Here is a 25,630-nt window from a genome sequence, read left to right on the forward strand (position 1 = left end):
TAGATAATGTTTAATTTGGATAAAGTACACATTATTTTGGATGAGATGGTGTTGAATGGCTGCATTGTGGAAACGAATCGGGCAAGAATTCTTGCCCCTCTACTCATTCTTGATAAAATGTCAGAAAGCTGAATAATGGAAGTCTCTGCCAGACAACATCAACTTGTGGAAGTGAGAATACCATGGAATACCTCTTTATATCTGTAGCCCAAAAAGTCTGCAAGACTGTACCCTGAAAAATGGGGTACCCTTCCAAAGACATTTTATATAGGTGTTTTCCACAGTTCCTAAGTGGAAAACAAACTGTATTTTAAAATATGGTGTACAAAGAAAGTTTTTCTCTAAGAGACAAATTTTATTTTCTAACCATAAGCATTTTTTTCCCCACTTGTTCAACTTTTGTTGAGTTCTGAGGGTATCTTTTTTGTTCTTTGCTTTCCTTTGTATATTTAATTCAGGATAGCAGCATGAGAAGAACATGAGACAACTATCAGCCAATAAAGTTCTAAACACAGAGCACTTCGAATGTTTTCTGAATGCTTTTTCCTTAAAATGTCTTAAGTCCAAACTTCACTGAATTGTGTACCTAATAAAAATCGAGAATTAAATTTGATTTGCCAGTTTCTTAAAGCCTAATATCCATTTTATTGGCACTTGGTAATTACAATGTCGTCATGTAATTGATTCACTTATAATGTTACTACCAAAAACTGAGTGGTTATACATTAAAGGAGAGCCCTTACAACCATACTTTAGGCCATGCTGTAAATGGTTTGTCTTATTAGTAAACTTATTTGTAAATGAAGTTTACTTTAGTTCAAAGTCTAAAAACAGAATGCAAGAGAGTATCTCTGTTCAGGTTGGCATGATATGAAGCCTTCTCCCCCACTCCCTATCTTATTCCTTTGACTCCTTGACATGTCTGGAAGCAAAGAGAACTTAGTCACCATAGAAAACCAATGACCTAATCCTTCTCAACTTTTCTAGATGTTTTTGCTGCTCAGTAGAGCACACAGAACTGTCTTAGGTAGAAAACATGTTTATGTGCATATAGGGTAGAAAGGCAGATATAATGGAGGAAACAAATATAATCATGGTACTTTAAGATATTGTGCCATCCTATGGAATTCCAGGAGTTCTTTCATCTACAATACTATTCTCCAAAAGAAGACATAAATGGACATTCCAGGCACTGATGATTCATTCAGTACTGTTTTTGTGTATGTGTGTATGGGTTTAAGTCTTTGTTTCTAAAAATCTACTTACATATTTAAAGTTTGCATCTATAAAGATCCAAGCAACCAGTCAATAATGGATTCTACAAGCAAACCTGAGTTGGTTTAGACCCATTCAGAAAAGCAGAAGAAAGGCTTCTGACCTGCCAGAACAATGTGTATTGATCCGATACCTTTGCATTAAGTAGCCAAGGTCTGGGGAAAGCCCAGCCTAGATGAAAGTGCTTTGGAGGTCTTTCTAAGACATATGAGTCGGGAAACACTGTCCTAGTTGGTAGGCACTTAATCAGTAGCACATTCAAGTAACTGCTGAAACTGGTACACCAGAAGTAACTAGGGAGTGAACAAAATTAATTTCCAGGTCACACCAAAATAGCACTTGAATAACATCTTGGCATAGATTTCAGTACCTTTAGAGAATAACAATTAAAAAAAAAAAATACTAGGTAGATACCACAGAAAAGAAAGCTGAAGAATCCAGTATACGTGGAGACCCTAGTAGATATCTCGTAACACTTGACTCATGCAAAGTCAACTGTAATGTGGCTATCTGTCCTTCTAGGCTATGTCATCTTGCTTCAGATTTATTGCTGAACCGTGATGAACAGCTTTAAGTGATTTTCACACTCATGAAATTTATGTCTCCGATTGGTCAGCTGTACCTTGACTCCTAACATTTCATTTACTGAATATATAAGACTCATCAATTTTACAGGCTACAGCAATGTGCTATGCCAGGATTCAGCAAACCTTTTCTGCAAAGGCCTAGAGAGTAAATATTTTAGGCTTTGTGGGTCATGTGGTTTCTACAAAACCTCAGTTCTGCCATTGCAGTGTAAAAACAATCATAGATAATACATAAATGAACAAGCATGGCCGTGTTGCAATAAGTTTATTTATGGACATTTGAAATTTGAATTTCATAAATTTGAAATTTCATTTGAATTTTGACTTTTGAAATTTGAATTTCAAAAATTTTTCACATCATAAAATATTGTTCTTTTTTTGCTTTTTTTCAACCACCTAAAAATTTTAAAGCCATGCTTAGCTCATGGGCAATACAAAAGTAAGCAGCAGGCTATTGTTTGCTGACCCCTGTGCTAGATTATAGATTAGTCTTGGTAAAAGCTGGGTATTGACAGACATTTTACAGACTTAAATAAATGGCAATACTAAGCACATAAACTGGATTTTAACTCTATCACTAGAATAAAGTTTTAGTCATGTATCCATGACTTTATTGAGACCATCACCACGACTATTTTTTGGATTAAAGCATAGGTCATACATTTAAATATTGCTATTGTGTTTTATTTTAACTTTTATTCTCAGAACTGTGAAACTCACAATAAGATGAATTATTTAAATGCTGCCACTGATTACATAGTCACAACATTCTCATGCAGAGAATAAAAACAGTGTTCAAATGACTGACTATAGTGGGACATATCTCTTCTAATGTAGAAAGGGAATGTATGTACCTTTTAAACAGGTAAATAATGGGCAATTCCAAAAAAAATGCTTTTCACTCCTAAAAAAGCCATCTGTCTAAATCAGTCCTACTGACGTTTCTTTCACCTAAGGGCAGAGATGTGATAAATCACAGAATTTGGAAAATGGAAACAGAAGCCATTCTTCAAAACCAGGAAATGGCCATATCCTGGTGGTTTCTTTTCACACTAACAACATTCAGAAATCATTCTTGAATCTTAAACTACACATCCCTGCAGATACAATGGTAAGTAGCAGATCTGGTGTTTAAAAAGTTAACACAAATAACTTGGCCATTCACAGCTGAAGAATAAGACAGAACACAACAGTTGGATCACAAGCATGTGAACATAGATTTCTCCTAGATTTCCAGTTTCAGTAAGTGTATTTACTATAGAAAAATACATTTCTTCATGTAGTAATTTCAAAAAACTATATCTCAGTGATTCAAAATAAAAACTATCTGGTTAAGTTCTTAGGTCTGACCGTTGCAGTGAAATAGTCACATGACACAGTTTTGTACGCTGCAAACATTTTAATGATTATTGTTGAGCATACATTTTGGAAATTTTTTACTTCAAACTGCAACAAGTTAAATAAATGTTTATAATATACAAAGAAAATACAACCAAAAGTAAAACTTGCTTTAAGTGTGCCTTGCATCTAGACCAGTGTTTTTTTTCCCCCTTAATATATCTTTACCTTTGAGCTGCACAAACACACTTAAGAATTTGATCTTTATAGTATGGCATTTAGGAAATAAAAATATACTCCCACCTCAAAGAAATAAAAAGGTTGTGCATGATTATATGCCAAACAAAAGAGAGAACACTAGAATACTCTGATAGTGCAGGCATCATTAAAAAGGAAAAGAAAAAGCTTGAGATGCTCATTAACTATGTTTTAAGGAAGCAGGATTTTTGACCAAGTAGCTTAAAAGCCAGCAAAACGGGGATCAGTGACGGCAACTGTAGTGTATGAAGTATGAAACGACAAACTTTACACAAATACACTGTTAGAAATTTACCAGTGAACACTGAAGATCTGAGAAGCTGCTCTTTGGAACAGTCAAGTAGGACCACCTTTTTCCAGTCACTAAGCCCTTGTAGCAACACACAGTGTTCTGTGCTATATACTTGCTGGCTGGGTAGTTAAAGGATTTGTTTTGTCATTAGCAGCTAACCAACTTATTCCACGTGTTCTTAAAGCCTTAATGGTTGAAATAAAGGCAAGTGTCATTAGCGTAGAGGATCATATACTTCTCTGCACACAAACACAAGAGGCTTCACTAGTATTTTATAAGTCTCTGATGTCTCCCATTTCAAAGCTCAATTGAGATGAAAGCCTTTCTCCATGGTAGCAGCTAGCAGGCGCTCTCTCATGATCTCCTCCGAAGAATATTCCGGTAACTTTAGATAATGCACACATGTATTTACTGATGGATAGCTTGCATCAGTAGCATCGACCTACAAAAAGAAAAGTGAAAACACAGGAAGACCAGGACTTTAAATTTTTATTTCTTTCAATCCTGAAGTAAGTAAATTCCATTTGGATTCCTCGTTAGCTATAAAGTTTGTACCTTGCGAACAACTGTGAGCCTGGGATGCAGGTTAGCCAGTCCACCTGGGGGAAGGGTTGAGCAACCAGTGGTAAACTGCAGGAATGCTTTCCTTTCATCTGAAGACATGCCACACAAAACCCTCACGAATCTCAGGAAACCAGGGCTACAAGAAGAAAAATATAATTATACTCATGTGAGAGCTGATTTAAATGAAAAACACTACCACTACCTTGTAAGCCAGCAATAACCCAAAAAACAATTATCAGTAGTATCTAGAGTACTAGAGACTCTTGACTCAGCATGAAATGAGCAGATATAAGCTACTTTAAAAATATCCTACAAAGACTGTCTTGTACTTATAAGCAGTCAGAAGCAAACTGATGGAGTACAGGGATCAAATATGCAACAAAGCCAGCAAATCAGAAAAGCTCAAGATGCACATGCATAATTCATCTAAATATGGCTAAAGGGGATCTGAAACAATCCATTTTTGTTAACGGTGAAATAAACTGCTTCTATATGCCACAACAGGCATGAATTTCACAATCATAATGTTAAAGAAAAGGGGGCACCTAGGTGGCTCAGCCAGTTAAGCGTTGGACTCTTGGTTTTGGCTCAGGTCATGGACTCATAGTTTGTGAGTTTGAGCCCCATGTCAGGCTCTGTACGGTCAGTGTGGACAGAGCCTGCTTGGGATTCTCTCTTCCCCTCCCTCTCTCAAATGAATTTTTAAAAAATTTTAAAAACTTAAAAAAAAAGTTGACTTAGGAAAAAAAATGCTATATAAGCATTAGAGTTAAGTTTAAAGTAATTCATAATACAGCTGACCTTTGAACAACACAGGTTTGAGCTGCTCAGGTCCACTTGTACATGTAAGTTTTTTCAATAAATACAATATAGTACCACAAATATATTTTCCCTTCTTCATGACTTTCTTTTTCATTATTATTATTATTTGAGTGTAGCTGACACACAATGTTATATTAGTTTCAGATGTACAACAGTGATTCGGTAAATTTATACATTATGCTATTCCATCACAAGTGTAGGTTCTCATAATTTTCTTAACATTCTTTTTTTTTCTCCAGCTTACTTCACACAAAATATGTTCATGTTATTGGTAAACCTTCTGGTAAGAGCAGGCTATTAGTAGTTAAGTTCTGGGGAGTCAAAAATTATATACGAATTTTCAACTGTGCTCCTAAACCCTGCATTGTAAAGGGGTCAACTGTATTCTCTCATTTCAGTTAATTCGGAAACTTTTTTTTTTAAGTTTATTTATTTATTTATTATTATTTTTTATGTGTATTTACTTTCGAGAGAGAGAGAGACAGAGGTGTGAGTAGGGGAGGGGCAGAGAGAGAGGAAGACATAGAATCCGAAGCAGGCTCCAAGCTCCTAGCTGTCAGCAAAGAGCCCAACTCAGGGCTCGAACTCACAGACTGCAAGATCATGACCTGAACTGAAGTTGGATGCTTAACCGACTGAGCCACCCAGGCGCCCCATGTTTATTCATTTTGAGAGAGAGACAGAGACGGTGTGAGAGGGGGAGGTGGCAGAGAGAGAGGGAGACAAAGAATAACAAGCAGGCTCTGTGCTAATAGCACAGAGCCTGACACGGGGCTCGAACTCACAAAACTGTGAGATCCATACCCTGAGACGAAACCAAGAGTCAGATGCTTAACTGACTGAGCCACCCAGGTGCCCCTGGAAACTTTTAAAAAGAAAAGGTAATATACAGCCTGTAGTCTTAAAAAAAAAAAAAAAATCTAATCAGTGGTATGAAAGAAAAAACAACAACTCAAGAACTGTTTCAGACTAAAGACCTATCCCTCCAAAAGTTCCTATCACAACCAAATGCTATTTCCTGATAAGAGACAGTGGTGATGAGGGGAGTGCTATTAAGGACATTACTGGAGTAATCAACAAACCTGGACTATGGACTACAGGTTAGCTAACAGTATGAATTTGCTAGCTAATGTGGATACATGGGAGAATATCCGTATTTTCAGAAAATGTACACTCAAGTATTACAGAGTAAAAGGGCATGATATAAGCAACATATTCTCAAATGGTTCAGAAAAAAACAGTATACATACACATATACCACGTGTAGGTATATATATAAATATGTGTGCTTATGCATAAATAATATAAAGCAAATTTTAAGTACAGTTGAATCTGGGCAAAGGCTATTTGGAAATTCTTTCAACTTTTTTTTACAAGGCTCAAATTTAAAAACAATAAAGGTTAGTATAAAAACAATGAAGCCTAAAGGTTTACAATTCACCCAATTCTTAAAAGAGCGAACAATTAAAATGGAATCTTAACACGAACAAAGACTCAATTTTCTTTTTGTATAAACTCAGCCTTATCAATGGATATGAAGACTTAACTGCTTTCTCACTTATTTTATGAATGTAATTCACTGAGTCATAGTTCTTCAGAGAATCTGTCATTTGATTTTGGGACATAAACTATTTTACTGACCTTAGAAAATAAGCAACACTTACCTGTCACGTGTATAACCCAACTTAGGTTCAGTATAATTAATAATATCCTCTGCTGCCCAGGATGGTGACTGGTTTCCACAAAGAATCATTTGGACTTCTTCATGGCTGAAGGAACTTAATTTCTCCATTGGAAAAACTTTATTAAACCCATCTACATTATACATAGCAAAAAATCAAAAACAATAAAACATGTAATTCAATTTCTAAGTTATAATTCCAAAATGCCAAATTTCAAATCAAAATACCTAATATCAACAGAATGGAATATGAATGAAATATTAATAAATTTTTTTAAAAACAAATATAAATTAAAATAGCTTGAAATCAAAGCTATGCTAAGGTTTTAAGTACAGAAATTTCCCTTAATACTGCATATGTGAACCGAGATACTCGCTCAGTCACTATGGTCAGTAGCCAAATTCTAGTAATTTCTTAACCAACTCTTTGCATCATACGAGCTAGCTGAATCTATATTCTTTTTCAGAACTAGTAAGTGACAAACAGTCTAATATATAGCTGAATCTATATTCTTTTTCAGAACTAGTAAGTGACAAACAGTCTAATATAATTGAAATTCTTCAATTTTCTCCTGAAGAACTTGGGTTCTAACATGGTTTAAGTCATCCTGATCATGCAATGTGGAAAGTACGCAAACTTATGTTCACGTACAAATGAAGAAATGGAGGACAAAAGTGGGTCTCCCATTACTTAGGAGGAACAAGCTGAGGGTATGCCACAGCTTGAGAACATTCCAACCTGTTCTGGGTAATCTGAAGGACCTAACTATCTAGAAGTCAAAAAACCACAGGGCAAATCTAGAGACTACCAGCAATTCTTGACAAGGTAAGTGCCTGAACTTCAACTGTCTCCAAGTAAAAGGAGAGGTATTAAGCTCAAGAGCCCTAAAAATTACCTCTAAAGGCTTCCATCTGTTTCTGAATACCCGTATGCATACAAAAGTCAAACATCAAATCCACATATTCTTCTGCATTATCCATTGTTATCATCTGCAAAGGAAAATTTGCCAACATTATTGTTAATATCCAGGGATGTTTTCAGTAGCTCCTACTACAACTGGCCTCATCTAGAGGATGTTTCTGAACTTAACAACTGTATCAAAAGCAAAATTTTTACCTCATCTTCCCCACTTGGCTTGAGATCCACAGCTGTAAAACCATATATTCTTGAGGAAGGGCAAAACTGGAAATTTAAACTGGGAAGACAAAAAGTATTAGATTAACATTCAGCTACCATTGGTGTTTAATTTTTAAAACACTGCTGCCAAAACCATGATCCCCCCCACCCCTCTGGCTTAGATGTTAAGCATGAGGCCTTTTGAATGCAAAAACCCCATCCACAAAAACTAGTAGGCCAATCATCACCAAACCTGGCTTTGCAAAGACTGCAGGAAACCACCACCTTTCCAGATTTCATTTCCCTTTATGGCACAAAATTAATAAAGGGTTTTTGCAACAAATTAGGACAGCAACATCTTTACTTTTTTTTTCCAAGAAGAAACTATTGCTTCACTAATGTTATTCAGGCTCTGTCCCTACCCTCAAAAAGGACCTTGAATATATAATAATTTATCAAACAAAACTTCTCAACATTATCAAGAAAGGAACAAAGAGAGAAAAAGAAAAAAGAAAAAGAAAAGAAAAAAAGAAAAGAAAGGAAAGACAGACAGACTTGCAGTCAACCCAAAATCACAGAAAAACATACCAAGGGTATAATACTACATGTATAGAAATCAAAAGAATTTTATCAAAAGATCTGTAGCATCGGAGTCAGTTAGTACAGCCATTGGGCATAAGGCCTACATATAAAGCAAACTACTTTGAGCTTTGCCAAATACATTATATATATTAATTAGCTATGATTTCTCCAAGTATCTTTGACTTTGGACTTTCATACAATATATATACATTAATCACATCTGATAAATCAGATAACCTTCCAGAGATGTGACGATTAATAAACTATATTCTGGTATTCTGAATGTTGTCTCTATAATATGAACTCTTTAAAATTCAAATCAATAATATTTCCTACAGCATATTATTGTTCTTAACCGACTATTTACTCATACATTGCAATTAGTGGGGACAAAGAAATAAAAGCTTTAAAATCTATTCATCCATTAGGTTGAAGAATGTATATATAAACTTACCCTAAATCCTCTATGCTAAGTGGAGGACCAGACCCTGATGGATTCTTTAGCACTAGTTCCTGTAATTTCGTGTTCTTCTCATCTTCAGAAAGACCTTTGTTGCTTAAAATCTGACGCCTCTTGACAGCAAGGTCTTTAATTTCTTTTAAAAATCGGGCTCGGTGTGGGTTTACTAGTTCAAAGTCTTCCCAAGTTAAAATTCCATTAAACCAAGCTGGGGGTTTTGGTTTGGGGGGATCTAGAATAAACTCTGATTTTGAATCCTCTTCAAAGCTTCCTACAGAGAGTGAATCATGACCTTCTTCTGTAGAAGCTTCAGACTGACTTTCAGTACAGTGTAAGTCTCTATCACCTCGTGACTCATAAATTAATTTACTCATATTGCTTTTAATGTCACCCATACACATAAGTTTAAAGAAAGGCTTAGAAATAGGTAAGTCCACAAGTCTATTGTCTTGAATGCATTTGGCCAAGAAAATCCCAAGGAAATGAAAGAGTTTTGTGATCCTTTCAAGCTCATCACTATCTTGTGGAAATGGTGCCGTGAACAGCCCACATGATCTCTGCACATAGTATCCGGGAGGTTTCAATCCACCTCCAAGATCAACCTAATTTTTTAGAGGGAGAAATAAAAATAAAATTAAACAAAAGATGCATAAGTATTAACATCTTCATCAATTTAGCTATCTTAAAGTATTTATATATACCTTTTATTAGGTTTTGGTGACTGAATTTTCTTCTTTAAAACCATTTTAATAATATCAAGATTAATCAATAATGGGGGCCCCTGGGTGGCTCAGTCAGTTAAGCATCCAACTCTTGATCTCAGCTCAGGTCAAGAGTTAAGCATCCAACTCTCAATCTCACAGTTCAAGAGTTTGAGCCCTACGTTGGGCTCTGTGCTGTTAGCATGGAGCATGCTTGGGATTCTTTCTCTCCCTCTCTTTCTACCCTTTTCCTGGTTGTGCTCTCTTTACATTAAAAAAAAAAAAAAAAAAAGGCAAAGGAATTGAAGGCAAAAATGAACTAGTGGGACCTCATCAAGATAAAAAGCTTCTGCACTGCAAAGGAAACAATCAACAAAACTAAAAGGCAACCAACGGAATGGGAAAAGATATTTGCAAATGACATATCAGACAAAGGGCTAGTGTCCAAAATCTATAAAGAACTCACCAAACTCCACACCCAAAAAACAAATAATCCAGTGAAGAAATGGGCAGAAAACATAAATAGACACTTCTCTAAAGAAGACATCCAGATGGCCAACAGGCACATAGAAAGATGCTCAACGTCACTCCTCATCAGGGAAATACAAATCAAAACCACACTGAGATATCACCTCATGCCAGTCAAAGTGGCTAAAATGAACAAATTAGGAGACTATAGATACTGGTGAGGACGTGGAGAAACAGGAACCCTCTTGCACTGTTGGTGGGAATGCAAACTGGTGTAGCCACTCTGGAAAACAGTGCGGAGGTTCCTCAAAAAAATTAAAAATAGGTCTACCCTATGACCCAGCAATAGCACTGCTAGGAATTTACACAAGGGATATAAGAATGCTGATGCACAGGGGCACTTGTACCCCAATGTTTATAGCAGCACTTTCAACAATAGCCAAATTATGGAAAGAGCCTAAATGTCCTTCAACTGATGAATGGATAAAGAAATTGTGGTTTATATACACAATGGAATACTACATGGCAATGAGAAAGAATGGAATATGGCCTTCTGTAGCAACGTGTATGGAACTGGAGAGTGTTATGCTAAGTGAAATAAGTCACACAGAGAAAGACAGATATCATATGTTTTCACTCTTATGTGGATGCTGAGAAACTTAACAGAAGACCATGGGGGAGGGGAAGGAAAAAAAAGTCAGAGAGGGAGACAGCCAAACCATAAGAGACTCTTAAAAACTGAGAATAAACTCAGGGTTGATGGGGGGTGGGAGGGAGGGGAGGGTGGGTGATGGGCATTGAGGAGGGCACCTATTGGGATGAGCACTGGGTGTTGTATGGAAACCAATTTTACAATAAATTTCATATTAAAAAAAAAGATCAATAATAAAAAAGTTCGAAAACCTGGCTTAAATTCTGAAAGCATAACTTATTTTTAATACTTTCTAAAAGCAGAATCACAATCACAAAATGGGAAATAAATCTTACATGACGAGATTCATCATCTGGAAAGTTATCATCACAAAGCCACGCTCCCAAATCAGTTCTCTGGAATTCTGCTGCCACCAGAGCATAAAATTCTAATGTAGGGCCCAAGCCAGTTCCTTCTTCTCCTAAAAATTCAACCTAAAATATGAACAAATTGTGGGGGAAAAGTGAGCTTAAAGAAAATGTTTTAAAATTATCCCATTCTTACCAAATAATACATTTTTTTTAATAATAGCAGAATATTATAACAACACAGAAATTTTATTCTAGTTTTTCTAGAAAGTATATTTATTGTACACTATTACACATTTAAACACCATGGTGAACATTGTTCACAAAGTGACTGATCTCTCACACCAACTTTACAAAATAGATTTTCACCCCTTTTGTTACACCAAAGGAAACCAAAGTTTAGATAAAAAGGTTAAATTATTTGCTTGAGGAAATGATGGCACACAGATTTGTCTGTGTGCCTATATGACACCAAAACCTAAACTCTTCCTCTATTCCTGACTTGAGGAAATTACTTCCAAGGTTTTTGTGTCCATACTCTACATAGTCCCCAAATGATGTGAGAGGCAGCTTACAAAAACATACAGTGCATGGTAAAAAAATAAAATAATTAAGGATTTTCTACTTAGAGGAATATATGGGTAGGAAGAATAAGATGAAAGCAAATAGAGTTTAAAGTGAAAGCCGTAAGTCTCATATACTTTCTAAAGATACAGCGTATCTGTCACGATCAGTCTCTGATCCAAAAGATAAACTAAGCAGCTGGTTCATATTTGTGACAGAACAGATTTATTTCATTGTCCCTCATAGAAGAAAGAATAAGCATATAGGATATGCTCGACAATGCCTACGATAACATCTCTACAGAAAATACATCATGTTTTATACTGCCATTTATTATAACAGCTCTGAATACAGACCCATGGTATAATGCCAAGCACAGTTTAATATAAAACAGTATGCTCCAAAAAAATGTGTATATCTAATAGCATAGCTTAATGTACAGGTAAAACTGAGAACATCAAAAAAAATTTTTTTATCTTTATTTATTTTGTGAGAGAGAGAGAGACAGACAGAGCATGAGCAGGGGAGGGACAGAGAGAGAGAAGGAGACAGAGAATCTGAAGCAGGTTCCAGGCTCTGAGCTGTCGACACAGAGCCTGATGTGGCACTTGAACTCACAGACTGCCAGATGATGACCTGAGCCAAAGTCCAACGCTTAACTGACTGAACCACCCAGGCGCCCCAAAATTGAGACTATCAAAAAAATCCTTAGTGAGTGCTATTATTCAGTTCATTAAGAAATGAGAAGTATCCTTCTCATTTGCTTCATTAAGAAATGAGAAGTATCGGGGCGCCTGGGTGGCGCAGTCGGTTAAGCGTCCGACTTCAGCCAGGTCACGATCTCGCGGTCCGTGAGTTCGAGCCCCGCGTCGGGCTCTGGGCTGATGGCTCAGAGCCTGGAGCCTGTTTCCGATTCTGTGTCTCCCTCTCACTCTGACCCTCCCCTGTTCATGCTCTGTCTCTCTCTGTCCCAAAAATAAAATAAACGTTGAAAAAAAAAAAAAATTTAAAAAAAAAAAAAAAAAAAGAAATGAGAAGTATCCTTCAAAAAGACCAAGCATTCTCCTACCCCAAGAGGGAAGATACTCTTTGCTACTCATCAAATCAAAAGATCCTAACCTTTAAGGAGGTGAGCTGACATCCTATTTCAAAAGATGTTCTATGAGAGGGAAAGGCCTTACACAGAGGGCAGAGAAATCCTTTCCCGTTTCTATCTAATGCAGTTTGCATGCTGTGGAACAAACAGGTTGGCTGGTTCTTTGTCATTCCTGCATACTAAAAGAAATTCTATGTGCGGTACCTCAAGAACTGATTTCCGATCTGCATGTATTTGCATGACATTCTCAGCCCATTCCATCAGAGATTCACCACGTGGAACTTTTACTCTTTCATGCTTGAGACGACCCACTCGAAACTCCCCAGGATCATCTCGCCTTACACTACTGGTGGTCCTTGTTCTTTCCACGGTGGCTTCACGTCGGTTTTGTAACCACACTATTGCTCTGAAATAGAAAAATACTCATGTAGCTGTAACGTTCAGTAATAGTTTGAATGTACTACTAAACCAGCAACATAATTCCAAGATAAGAATTTTAAGTTGTATTTTATTAGGTGAGAAAATACAGTAAACTTTTTATTGTATCAATTATTATTTCCTCTCTGAGTTAAAACATATAAAGCTCTTTTATTATTTTCCTTAAACAAATTGAGGAAGTACTTGGGCCTGCATTTTTCCTCTTTACCTGAGTAATTAACAGATCAAAATAAAGGTCTCTGGTCCAAACCACACAGAACACATAAAAATACACACAAACTGGGGATTAAAGGAATAGCATAGGGAATATAGTCAATAGTGCTCTAATAGCATTGTATGGTGGACAGATGGTTGCTACCCTGGTGAGCACAACATAATGTACAGAGTTGCTGAATCATGGTTGTACACCTTCAATTAATGTAATATGGTGTGTCAACTTCAATTAAAAAAATAGACAAACTTATAATACACAAAAATACAAGCAAATGATTTCTTAACTATCAGAGAAACTATAAAATGGTTAAGCTGACTTAATTATTTATTACTGTGATACAAACTGAAAAATGCTACTGATTTTAAAGTATTTTCTTTTGGGGATACCCGGCTAGCTCAGTTGGTAGAGTGTGCAACTCTTGATCTTGGGGTTGTTAAGTTCGAGCCCCATATTGGGTGTGGAGGTTACTTAAAGTAAAATCTTTAAAAAATAAAAAAATACTTTCTTTTGGACAATACAGAGCTAACCCACCCTAGAGGGTGGGAGAATCTTGAACTAGAAGGAAGAAAATGAAAGATTTGCTCTCATGTGTGCTACAATTTGTTGTTAATCTCAAGCCAATCAGCTATAAACTCTGAGAATCAGTTTCCTCATCTACAAAACAGAAACCATAACAATGCCACTTATGACAACAGGGCTATGATCTCATATGTACAAATGATTTGTAAATAGTATAACTATCATTATACTGCTCCATTTTAAATTATAACTTTTCTACTTACATCTACTTCGAAAGTATTCTGGGTACTCAATCATTCAAAAAATATTACTGAATACCTCCAATGTGCTGTACATACTGCTTTAGGAACTGCAGCTAGATCAGTGAACAAAAACTGCCAGAAATTCCTGCCCTCATCAAACTTTCATCTAGTGGAAGCAGACAGAAAAGAATAAGTATAAAATTATGTAGTATGTTTGAAGACTGTAAGAAAAAAATGATGGCCAGATGGAAGGAACCTTTCCATGTTATCAAAGGTATTCATAAGCATTTAATTTGGTATTCCTGAGATAATTTATGTAAGCTACTTAATAAACTGTATTGTAAATGCTGATGGAAAACACAATACATCTGATCCTTGAGTAACATAGGCTTGAACTGCATGGGTCCACTTATACGTGGAATTTTTTTTTTTTTTTTTTAAATAAATAACAGGACTACACACTTTTCTTCCTTATGATTTGGGACCTGGTGGCTCAGTCGGTTAAGCGTCAGACTCCATGAATGAGATCATGGTTCTTGAGTTTGAAATCCAGCATTGGGCTCTGTGCTGACAGCTCAGAGCTTGGAACCTGCTTCAGATTCTGTCTCTCCCTCTCTCTCTGCCCCTTCCCCACTCACGCTCTGTCTCTCTCTCAAAAATAAATGTTAAAAAAAATTTTTTAATAAAAAATGAAACAAAACATATTATTTCCCCTAGCTTACTTGTTCCTAAGAATACAGTGTAGGTGTGCCCAGGTGGTTCAGGCACCCTGAGGTGACTCCTGATTTGAGTCAGGTCACGATCTCACAGTTTGTGAGATCAAGCCCTGCGTCGGGCTCTCTGCTGACAGCATACAGCCTGCTTGGGATTCTCTCTATCTCTCTCTCTCTCTGCCCCTACCCCTCTCGCTCACACTCCAAATAAACAGACAAATAAAGAAAACTTAAAATACATGTTAACTGTTTGTCATCAGTAAGACTTCTGGTCAATAGGAGAAGTCAAAAGTTATACTTTTTTAAATATGATTTTCAACAGTGCAGAGGGGTTGGTGTCCCTAACCCCACATTGTTCAAAGGTCAACTGTAAGAGAGTACATATCCAACTGGAAACCAAAACGTGTTTCAATATTGATAACTCTTTATAAGAAAACAAGATAATATATTCCTTCCATGAGTCCTGACATAAAGTATACTTGCACATTTTGAGCTTATTTGACATTAAAAAAAAAAATATTAAAGGGGCGCCTGGGTGGCGCAGTCGGTTAAGCGTCCGACTTCAGCCAGGTCACGATCTCGCGGTCTGTGAGTTCGAGCCCCGCGTCAGGCTCTGGGCTGATGGCTCAGAGCCTGGAGCCTGTTTCCGATTCTGTGTCTCCCTCTCTCTCTGCCCCTCCCCCGTTCGTGCTCTGTCTCTCTCTGTCCCAAAAATAAATAAACGCTGAAAAAAAAAAAAAAAAAAATTAAAGGACACATTTCCTACCTTGACGCACCAAATGCTGTACATGTGAAATAAAGCTGTCTAGTTTCAAATGGTATTAGAAAAGGACACTTGCTGGTTAACTGTTCACACCAGTCTGGCAGAGCCCCACTTGCCAATGCCAATGGTTCCTGTAAATTAACAAAAAACAATGTCTTAAGCCAATTATTTACAAAGACAAAAAGGAGTTCTTAAAAGTAATTAACGAAGAAATTAATGCAGCGGACCATTTGGTCTAAATCACTGAATCAGAGAAATAGTAGAGATGGTGGAAGGTAGAAAAGGAAGAAGAGAGAGTAATGAAAGTCCAAAAGTTACAGACTGAAGAGTTCGACTGAGTTTATTACCTCAATCTGCTGCAAAATTTTTGTTGTGATTTTTTTGCTAGTGAATTCATCTGGTGGAAAAGTAAACTGGGGCTGCTCATCACCTTCTGTAAAAGTAATAAAATTAATAGAAATATAAACTGACTTCCTTTTTAAAATGCCATAGAAATGAAACAAGGATTCTTACGGACCTTCTTGGGATATTCTTGAATAAGGGTCACTTGCAACTATATAGAGAATACGCAGCAGCTGAAGGACATCTTCCACTCCACAAGAATTCTGACCATTACCGGCTTTGGCCTGAGGTTGTTCTTTCGTCAAATTAAGAATATCACTACTCTGAAGGGTAGAAATGGCCCCCTGGTTTAATCCAGACTTTGTTCCATGCTCACAAAAATCCTATAGAAAAAATTAGCAAACTAGCCATTAATCACATTTTCAAGAAAAGTAATATATCATACTATTAGTATTTGAAAATGCTGAAATTTTTCAAAGAATTGCCTTCTTTTTAAATAAAAACACTATTACCCAAATTGAAAATCAATGTGTTCTAAACCATTAGAGCTCCCGAATAAACTATAACCACTGTAAGCTATAGTTAAAACCATGTACTTAGATCCAATATCACAAATCATATTTGAAATTTTAGTACTTGGCATATTAACAACATTAATTCAACCTAATTTTTTCAAACATGTCCCAATGAACCTTTTTCTTAAGAATCTTAAAAAGCTGCAAACAAAGCACAAAGCCATTCCCAATTGTGTTTTGAAGCCAATATATACCTTATATGCAGCTATGAGCTGAGAACAATTTCTGTTTTTCCTAATACTTTTATTAGTGCCAGTTAATTTCCAGTGGCGCAGGAAAGCGGCGTCTGCATTCTTCTGCAGGTAGGTTATCAAGTCATTCTTTGGTAATTCATCAGTGCCAAGGTACTGTTCCACATGCTCTATAGACCAACAACCCTACAATAGGAAAAACCAAATGTTGGCCTTTCCTGATTAAAAGTCTATGCTATTTCACATGCATTACATAAGGTAGCTTTAAAATCATGCATTTAACCTCATCTAAAGAATTCCATGTTAGTAATTTTTTCCCCTCAAATGTTCAATTAAAAGTATCAGTTTTTCTTTATTTTTCCCTTTTTTCACTAAGTAGCCAAGAAGACCCATTTAATATAACTTACCATTTTTCCATTTTCCTTCTCTTTGTCAGAATCCTTCATTTCTCTGTACATGATTCTAAACATGAAGATATTTTTCACATTAATTCATAAATCAAATGATTTGTGGTTATTTCCAGTAAGGCTTCAATTCTTTAAAAGATCTATGAATGATGTCATTCATTAGCCGTATGTTTAAACACTAAACTCAGGGAGAATTTATGAAAATAAATGTGTCGAACATGGGGGAAAGTAGCAGAAATCATGTTTCTGAAAAAGAGCTACTATTTACAAATTTAGCAGAATTGCAAAGAACGCATACATCAAACCTAGAACTTTTAAAGGTATGAAGTAATACATTATGTCATGTTATAACTTTCATATACTGTTGTAAAAATAAAAAGAGATGAGAAATGGTTTGCTTCTGGGTCAAGATAGAAAAATAGGATAGGAATAACATGGACCAGGAGCACTTATATTCACACAGGCAGTGAAGATCAAATTTGAAACTCTAGTAAAAATTGAACAGGGTGGGGGAAATACCCTGACAGCCTTGTGTACTCTCTCAAAAGGATCTACATCACTTTATTAGACATTATATAAAATTATCAATGATGTTAACAAAACATCAGAAAAATAAGTTTACATAAGGATGATTGTTAAGTATTATTAAATTATATTAAACTATATTATTATATAAATAATTATTATAGGGAATACTGAGCACCCAGACAATATTGAAAACACTTTATGTATATTAATTCATTGATTCCTCACAGCTACTCTCATTTTACAGATTAATAAAATGAGGCACCAAAATATTAAATGTGCCCAAGTTCATTATTCATTACTTGTTCAACGAATGAATGAACAAAGAGAGGTAGATTTAAACTTGCAAACCCCAAAACAAATAACAAATAGAAAATATTTAGTACTTCATACACAATCCCCAAGAGTTCAACAATTATTACATAAGATATTAGTCTAGTTTATTTCTAATTAAACCAGTTGAAACCTTAAACCATTCTACATCATGTGTCAGAAACACTCTTGTCTGCTGCTGTAAACCAAGAGAACAAGAACCATTTTGTTTCTACAGGAAAAAATACAGAACTACAATGCTTCTTGGCTCATGTACCATGAAAATATTTACTTAAAACATTATGTGAAAATCTCTTACGTGTATGTTGGCTCCCAAATACGCCTAAGTTTATCTGATTTCACATTGCCATTACAGGACAACTGAAGCAATTTTTGTACATAGTAAAAAATAGTTGATCTGAAATTAGTGAGTGGTAATTCAACTTCACGAGTTGTTCCAAGACCTGTTACTTTCAAAGTGAGGGCTAATCGAGGTGATGGAGTACATTCAACTTCTTCTAAGAGCTCTGAATGAGGTGTTCCTAAAAATAAGACATCAAAAAAAATTACACTAAAACAAACAGTCCAGAAAGAACACTGCACTGGGAGACAAAGCTACATGGTATCTAAACTCTTCTGCCATTTATTAGCTAAAGACAACAACTACTTAGGACTCTCCTGGCATCAACATTTTCGTTTTTTAGAAATGAAAACAATCAACCTAGGTTACTTAAAGATGGCACTAAACTGCATTTATGCATACGATAGGGATCTCTCATTATTACAAGAAAACACATGCCACTATCAACAACAGCCAAAGTATGGAAAGAGCCCAAATGTCATCAATGGATGAATGGATAAAGATGTGGTATATATATACAATGGAGTATTACTCGGCAATCAAAAAGAAAGTATGAAATCTTGTCATTTGCAATTACATGGATGGAACTAGAGGGTATTATGCTAAGTGAAATTAGTCAGAGAAAGAAAAATATCCTATGACTTCACTCGTATGAGGACTTTAAGACACAGAACAGATGAACATAAGGGAAGGGAAGCAAAAATAATATAAAAACAAGAAGGGGAACAAAACATAAGAGACTCTTAAATATGGAGAAAAAACAGAGGGTTGCTGGAGGGGTTGTGGGAGGGGGTATGGGCTAAATGTGTAAGGGGCATTAAGGAATCTATTCCTGAAATTATTGTTGCACTATATGCTAACTAATTTGGATGTAAATTAAAAATAATATTAAAAAAAATTTCATTTAAATTAAAAAAAAAGAAAACACATGCTAACTGTATGATTTCAGAAACATTTTATTCTTATAAATGAGAAAACTAAAATTATTCATAATTCTACATCGAGAAAAAAACCACCTACTGAGAAAACCACATACTCTGGTCAATGACCTGCTCATGTTCAATGAGTGGATTGTGAGGTAAACACCCACACCCACATACAGGTTCATAGTGTATTTGGTGGTGCAATCTTTTTTTATTAGTTCAGGAATTTTTTCCTCATATCATGATAGAGTCTTTTAAAGTATTACTTTATTCATTGCATGGCATTCATACCATTATACCTTAACTGAACCATATCCCTGTTATTATACATAATAAAGGTCATTTCTAATTTTCTGACAATATAAATAATACTTCTATAGTCATCAGTATATATAAATCTGGGTACAGAGCCAGTATTTCTTTGGTATAGACTTTTAGTAGTAACAATATGAAATATATTGCCAAAGAGCTCTACAGAAAATTTGTAGAAATTTATATTGTAGGAATTTATATTCCCTAGCATAGGTTTTTCTTTTTTGAAGGGATCTTGGACTATCTTGATTCAGTCTATACACATCCTCACCATAAAACATTATACTACGAAGCATACTTACTTCCATATTTAACACAGGTATCATTCTATCATGTAAAGAATACATTCTATACTTAATCAACATTTAAGTCTTCCTTAAGGATAATATACTGAGTACAATACTGACGTTTATTGAAGCACACACCAACTGTCATGCTGATAACCTTATATGTTTTGCCTCATTTAAATCTTTTAACTACCTTGTCAAACAGAAACTATTATTTTCTACACGTAAGAGGTGAGAAAATTCAGGCTTACACTGATGATATGCTCAGTATATTAGCTTCCTATTGTTGTTGTGACAAATTACCATCAACCAGGTGGTTTGAAACAACTAGTTCTAGAAGTCAGAAATCTAAAATGGGTTGGCAAGGCTTTGTTCCTTTTTGGAAGCTCCAAGAAAGAATCTGTTTCTTTCCCTTTCCTAGCACCTAGAGGCTGCCCATATTCCATAGTTCATGGCCCCTCATCACTCTCATCTCAGCCTCCTGTTGTCTAATCTCTTTCTCTGTCTCAGACCTTCCTGTATTCCTCTTATGTGGACCCTAGTCATTACACTGGACCTACCCAGATAATCCAGGATAATTCTATCTCATCTGCAAAGTTACTTTTGTCAGGTTAACATTACCCATTCATATATTCTGGAGGTTAGGACCTACATGCCTTTGGGGGATCATAAGTATGCCTACCACAACCAAAATAGACTTGTAAGAGAGAGAGTTACCAGGATGAATAACTCCAGAAACCATAAATGAAACCACTATACAACATTTCTTTTTCTTTTTCTTTTTTGCTTTAAAGAGAAATAGAGCAGAGGAGGAGCAGAGACAAAGGGAGAGAGAGAGAATCCCAAGCAAGCTCCAAAGGGTCAGTGCAAACAAAGCCCAAACCACAAGATCATGACCTGAGCTAAAGTCAGATGCTTAATCAACTGAGGCGCCCCATACAACTTTTCAAAATAAAATCTGAACAGGAATAATTCATAGCAGTTCAGATCTAGTGGAATACAGGATACAAACAATCCACCTTTAAATGAGTCTTCCTTTAAAAATTACACAAATACAAAACACAGTGCTTTAAATATACTGTAATTTGCTCCTTTAAAAATACTCTCATTTTTAAGGACTTGTGGCTGATATACAGTTTTTTTCCTGAAAACTTTTACTTATCAACATGCACATATAAATAGCCACTTACTTTCCTGATTAGATAGAACTACCTTCTTTGGTATCTATTAAATTTAAATCACAAAAACTAAAATACACAGTACCTGGGGGCGGAATCTCTAGATCAGTTGTTTGTTGGACATTAGTCCGACCAGGTCTAGGATCAAAAGCAGGAACCAAAGCAGAAAACTGCCGCTTAAGCACATAATCATCATCCCATGTTCTCCGACGTCCTCCTTTAGTTTCATACTCTTCTTCTTCCTATTAAAATAAAATTCCACAAGATAAAACTTTTCATTATTACAAAAGTGATGTGCTATCTATTTCTTTTTTTAAGTTGATTTATTTATTTAGGGAGAGAGAGTGTGTGTGCAAGTGAGCAGGGGAGGGGCAGTCAGAGAGGGAGAGAGAGAATCCCAAGCAGGCTCCAGATGTCAGCACAGAGCCAACATGGGGCTCAAACTCACGAACCCTGAGATTACCTGAGCTGAAATCAAAGAGCCGGATGTTTAATCGACTGAGCCACCCAGGTGCCCCAATGTGCTATCTTTAAAATAAGGTGTATAATAAATACTTCTCTATAGGCATTACACTTCCTTATTTAGCTGTATTTCTTAAACACACAATGAGCCAATATAAACATGTATAGGCACATACATTTCTTAATGATTTAAGCTTACCAAAAAGTAAGTTGCCTTAGTGGTGGTTACATAGAACTACACATGATAAAATGACAAAGAACCACATACATACATTGCACCAATATCAATTTCCTGATTTTGATATTACACTCTAATTAGGTACGATGTAACCACTGGAAGAAATTGGGCAAAGGGCACAAGACTGCCCTAGTATCTTTGCAATTTCCTGTGAATCTGTGAACTTATTATTTTTAAATAAGTTGCTTTTTAAAAAATGAAAATTTTATTACATACTGAATTATATACAAAATATAATGCTAGGAAGTTGCTTTAAATAATGACGGGACCGATAAATCAAACACGTTTGATAAAGTGCTAGTAACCACTAGAATCAGATGATGTGTTAGTGGGATTCCATGCACTATTCTACTTTTAGAATGTTTGAAAATTTCCCTAATGCAAGTTTTGAAGGAACATTTTCTCCTCCCCTTCACTATTACTATCAACAAAAAAAGAGTTCAATGAATTATAGATGTTGCAAATGTCTGATGTAAAAAGTAACAATTATGTATGTACTTAGAGAGACACACATAGCCCCTCATGTTCTGAATACTTAGTTAAAATTAACTTTTAGAACAATCAAAGGTATACTTGATAGCTCTGTAGCCAGAACGTTTGGGTTTTAGTCCTAGATCCAAAACTTCTATGTTTGACCTTTACCAATCACTTCATCTGAAAATCAAGACTAATAAGAACCCTCAAAAAGTTAAAAGGTTTTAATTAGTTAATACACTTAAAGTATTGAAAACAGTGCCTAGGACTTAACTAATGATCAATAAATGTTTAGCTAATAGACTAATATTATCTCTACTACTGAAAACTATAAATCTTAGATTATAACAGTTAATTGTTTTAATATATGTTCACTGCTACCCAAGGGTCAAGATGAAGGGTTTTCAAACAAGAAACTCCTTTATGCATTATGCCAGAGCAACCATGGACTCTATCTAGAAAACAGAACCAAGCAGTAAGGGAAATTTCTTTTTGCTAATTCTATCTGGTAGCTAGCTTCTTAACCCCCACCCCAATCTCCATATATTTTTCTAGACATTTTGGTTGATGCCTTGCTCTGAAAGGAAGAAAAATACACTGAAGGGAAGATAACCATTAAGATATTACCTGCTCCCCAATAGGTCGGCTCCCTGCTCCAGCAGGGACTTGTGGCAGCTGCGAGGTGACAGCATGGTGTGTTACATCAGAGCGGGAGCCAGCTCGACGCTGTAGGGATGGACGTCTCAGAATCTGAAATAAGAAAATGTGAACAGACATGTCTAATTATTTAACACCTATATATATCCCCATTCAGACTTAACCTCAAACTATCAGCCCCTATTATCAAAACTATCTTTAAAACACTTCATATTCATTAGCCATCTTCAGAAAATTGAATGCTTTATATTCAACTTACATTGTATACTAACCTTCACAAGAAATATGCTACTGTAATCTGTTTTTAAGTAATATATACTAAAAGCATTTCTTGAGAGTTTTTCACCCCATTAAAACCCAACTTTATGAAATTTTTAAAAATCTACTAAAATTTTATAAAGAGAAATAAAAAATATACAAGTTATAATAAAGTTATATATATATATATATGAACAGGCAAAAGTTCAGTTTGAGGACAATCATAGTGGTTAGATATTAAGAGTCTAGATCAAACTTTCTAAGTTTGGGTTCCCATTTTTGTACTTAACCTAACTAATTAGGACATGCTTTTTTTTTTTTCTATGCTCTACCTCGTAGATGTAAGGACTGATGAAAATAATACACAGATACTGACTGCAATACACTACGTACTAAAATATAATTATTGTGGAAGAACCATGAAAATTACATTGTTTAGGATTAGTGCAGTTCTTTACACTTTTAAATCAGTCAAAACATCAGCATGTAACATTGTAGTATTTTCCAAATACTGTAGAACCTTGGATTGCAAGTAACTTGTTCTGCCAGTGTTCTGCAAGACAACATTTCTAATAAATTTTAACTTGCTAAACAAGCAATGTCTTGCCATATGAGTAGTACATGATGCCAAATGTCACAGGATCACAACTGAGTCAATGGTTCTTCTCTCTCACTGTGGATTGGAGATGATCATCTCCCATGCTCGGATGCTTGGTCTCAGGTCGCGGAGTTTGGCAGAAATGTGATGTTTTAGAATGTTGGAAGGTACCCACAACTGGCACTAGTGTATTTGTTGTCACTTCAAAGCACCTATGGACAGTCCTTTGCTTTTCCATACAAGCATAAGCTTAGGAATGCTTTGCTTCATTCTAGGTCAGGCTGCCTGCAGATATAGACCCTTTCCTCGGCTGCCTTATTGCCGGTTACATTAAATAGAGTATATGACAAGAGTTTATTAATACTATACTGTAGTCAACATCCATGCAAGTGCATACCATGGCCCCCCTGCAGAAAAAGGTTGAAAAGAAAGGTAGTAAGGAGATGATTACAGTCAAAATTAAGAAGGAAATCATCAAAAAGTACAAACGAGGTAAGCGAGTGGCCGAAACTGCAAGATTTCATAAGAAGTTTACGTCTGCATCTGGTCTACAGATGAGGAGGAGAGAAAGGCAGAGAAATCCCTCATCTCAATGAGATTAGGGAAATGTGTAAAATGTGGGAAATTGCAAAATTGTGTAGAAAAGCACCACCCGAATAAGGCTATAGCAATGTGAGCAATGAATCTGTTTAACAACAATGCAATGTTACATTTTGTGAAATCCTCAAAAGGAGGCAAAAGCATGTGTCATTGGATAGTTTCCTCGTTAAAGGTGCACAAAAAGAAAAAGATTCCATCGAGCCAACAGCAGTGATTCCGTTAGTTCCGTTAGTGATAGTGAAAGTCATCCTGCATAATAACCCTCCTCTCCCTTGTCTCCCTCACACCAGCCACAAAGGTTTTCATAGGTAAGTGCAGGTTAATTTATATTCCTTCTTATTTTGTATTTTCTTTATTATTCTGTATTACATTACAGTATTGTAATCATTTTTTATATGAATATTTTTGGGTTGTGGAACAAATCATCTGAATTTCCATTATTTCTTATGGGGAAATTCGCTTTGATATGCAAGTGCTTTGGATTACAAGCATGTTTCTGCAATGAGTTATGCTTGTAAACCAAGGTTTTACTGTATAACCGATATATTTTCTTTTAAGGGAGAAATGCTCAGATTAAAAGTGCTTTTCTTAATTAACCACGTTTTTTATACTCAAGCCATTATTTCCTTGCTTCACAGTTTAACCAGGACTTTGCTTTTCCTCTCTTCATTCCAATTATTAACATCTTATATTAGTTAAGAGAATGGGAGACACTCTCTCTACCATAACCTCCTCGTATTCTTGGTCCTCCTGATTGTCATCTTCATTCTCATCATCTTCCTCATCTGGCTCAGGCAAGTCTTCATCATCATCTAGCTCAGCTAATAGAGTACTGGCACGGCAGCTATCCAGGAAATCTGGAAAAGAAAACCAACAACCTTACTGTCAACACAATTAACAAAGCATGATAAGGTAACTTTGCATATTGGTTTTACAAAACAAAAGTAAAATTCAAGACAGACAAGTATAAAGACCACATTTAGCAATGCCACCCTTCTACCACCACGAAGACAAAATGAGTAATACTGGTCACAAGCATAGCAGAAAACAACAGGATAAAGTTTGACCATAAACTAAATCTAAGTCTACAAAATCATAATATAAAAAAAGGTCAGCAGTACGGGCTAGGTTTAAAAATAAGAATCCTATCACCATTCTCTTTATAAGTCACAGGAAGCACAACGTGGTGCAAAGAGAACACTTTGGAGTCATTCACTCTCAAGAAATATCTCTATTG

General features: G+C 35.8%; 2 protein-coding genes across 13 annotated transcripts in view; one reads left to right on the top strand and one right to left on the bottom strand.

Annotated features, from left to right (window-relative positions):
• Nucleotides 1–613, top strand: part of AP4S1 (adaptor related protein complex 4 subunit sigma 1) — a 51,125-nt gene extending 50,512 nt beyond the window's left edge. The window contains exon 6 of the mRNA XM_045450619.1: nucleotides 4–613. Within this exon, the coding sequence (XP_045306575.1) occupies nucleotides 4–132 (129 nt within the window). The 3' untranslated portion in view covers nucleotides 133–613. The remainder of the gene's footprint in view (nucleotides 1–3) is intronic.
• A 1,497-nt stretch (nucleotides 614–2,110) lies between these two features.
• HECTD1 (HECT domain E3 ubiquitin protein ligase 1) overlaps nucleotides 2,111–25,630 on the bottom strand; it is a 91,818-nt gene continuing 68,298 nt past the window's right edge. For 5 of the 12 annotated variants that reach the window (XM_045450611.1, XM_045450603.1, XM_045450600.1 and 2 more), the window contains 17 exons: nucleotides 25,117–25,250; nucleotides 22,908–23,030; nucleotides 21,192–21,348; nucleotides 18,365–18,587; nucleotides 17,209–17,263; nucleotides 16,805–16,987; nucleotides 16,211–16,418; nucleotides 16,041–16,126; nucleotides 15,697–15,824; nucleotides 13,009–13,210; nucleotides 11,133–11,270; nucleotides 8,971–9,578; nucleotides 7,935–8,013; nucleotides 7,714–7,807; nucleotides 6,801–6,951; nucleotides 4,306–4,450; nucleotides 2,111–4,192 (listed from right to left, as the gene is read on the bottom strand). In XM_045450611.1, coding sequence (XP_045306567.1) covers nucleotides 4,055–4,192; nucleotides 4,306–4,450; nucleotides 6,801–6,951; nucleotides 7,714–7,807; nucleotides 7,935–8,013; nucleotides 8,971–9,578; nucleotides 11,133–11,270; nucleotides 13,009–13,210; nucleotides 15,697–15,824; nucleotides 16,041–16,126; nucleotides 16,211–16,418; nucleotides 16,805–16,987; nucleotides 17,209–17,263; nucleotides 18,365–18,587; nucleotides 21,192–21,348; nucleotides 22,908–23,030; nucleotides 25,117–25,250 — 2,852 coding nt within the window. In that variant the 3' untranslated portion in view covers nucleotides 2,111–4,054. The remainder of the gene's footprint in view (nucleotides 4,193–4,305; nucleotides 4,451–6,800; nucleotides 6,952–7,713; nucleotides 7,808–7,934; nucleotides 8,014–8,970; nucleotides 9,579–11,132; nucleotides 11,271–13,008; nucleotides 13,211–15,696; nucleotides 15,825–16,040; nucleotides 16,127–16,210; nucleotides 16,419–16,804; nucleotides 16,988–17,208; nucleotides 17,264–18,364; nucleotides 18,588–21,191; nucleotides 21,349–22,907; nucleotides 23,031–25,116; nucleotides 25,251–25,630) is intronic. The other 7 variants (XM_045450605.1, XM_045450602.1, XM_045450606.1 and 4 more) reach the window with 3 other exon arrangements.

The sequence above is a fragment of the Leopardus geoffroyi genome, chromosome B3 (genome assembly GCF_018350155.1).
Source record: "Leopardus geoffroyi isolate Oge1 chromosome B3, O.geoffroyi_Oge1_pat1.0, whole genome shotgun sequence".
NCBI classification, from domain to species: domain Eukaryota; kingdom Metazoa; phylum Chordata; class Mammalia; order Carnivora; family Felidae; genus Leopardus; species Leopardus geoffroyi.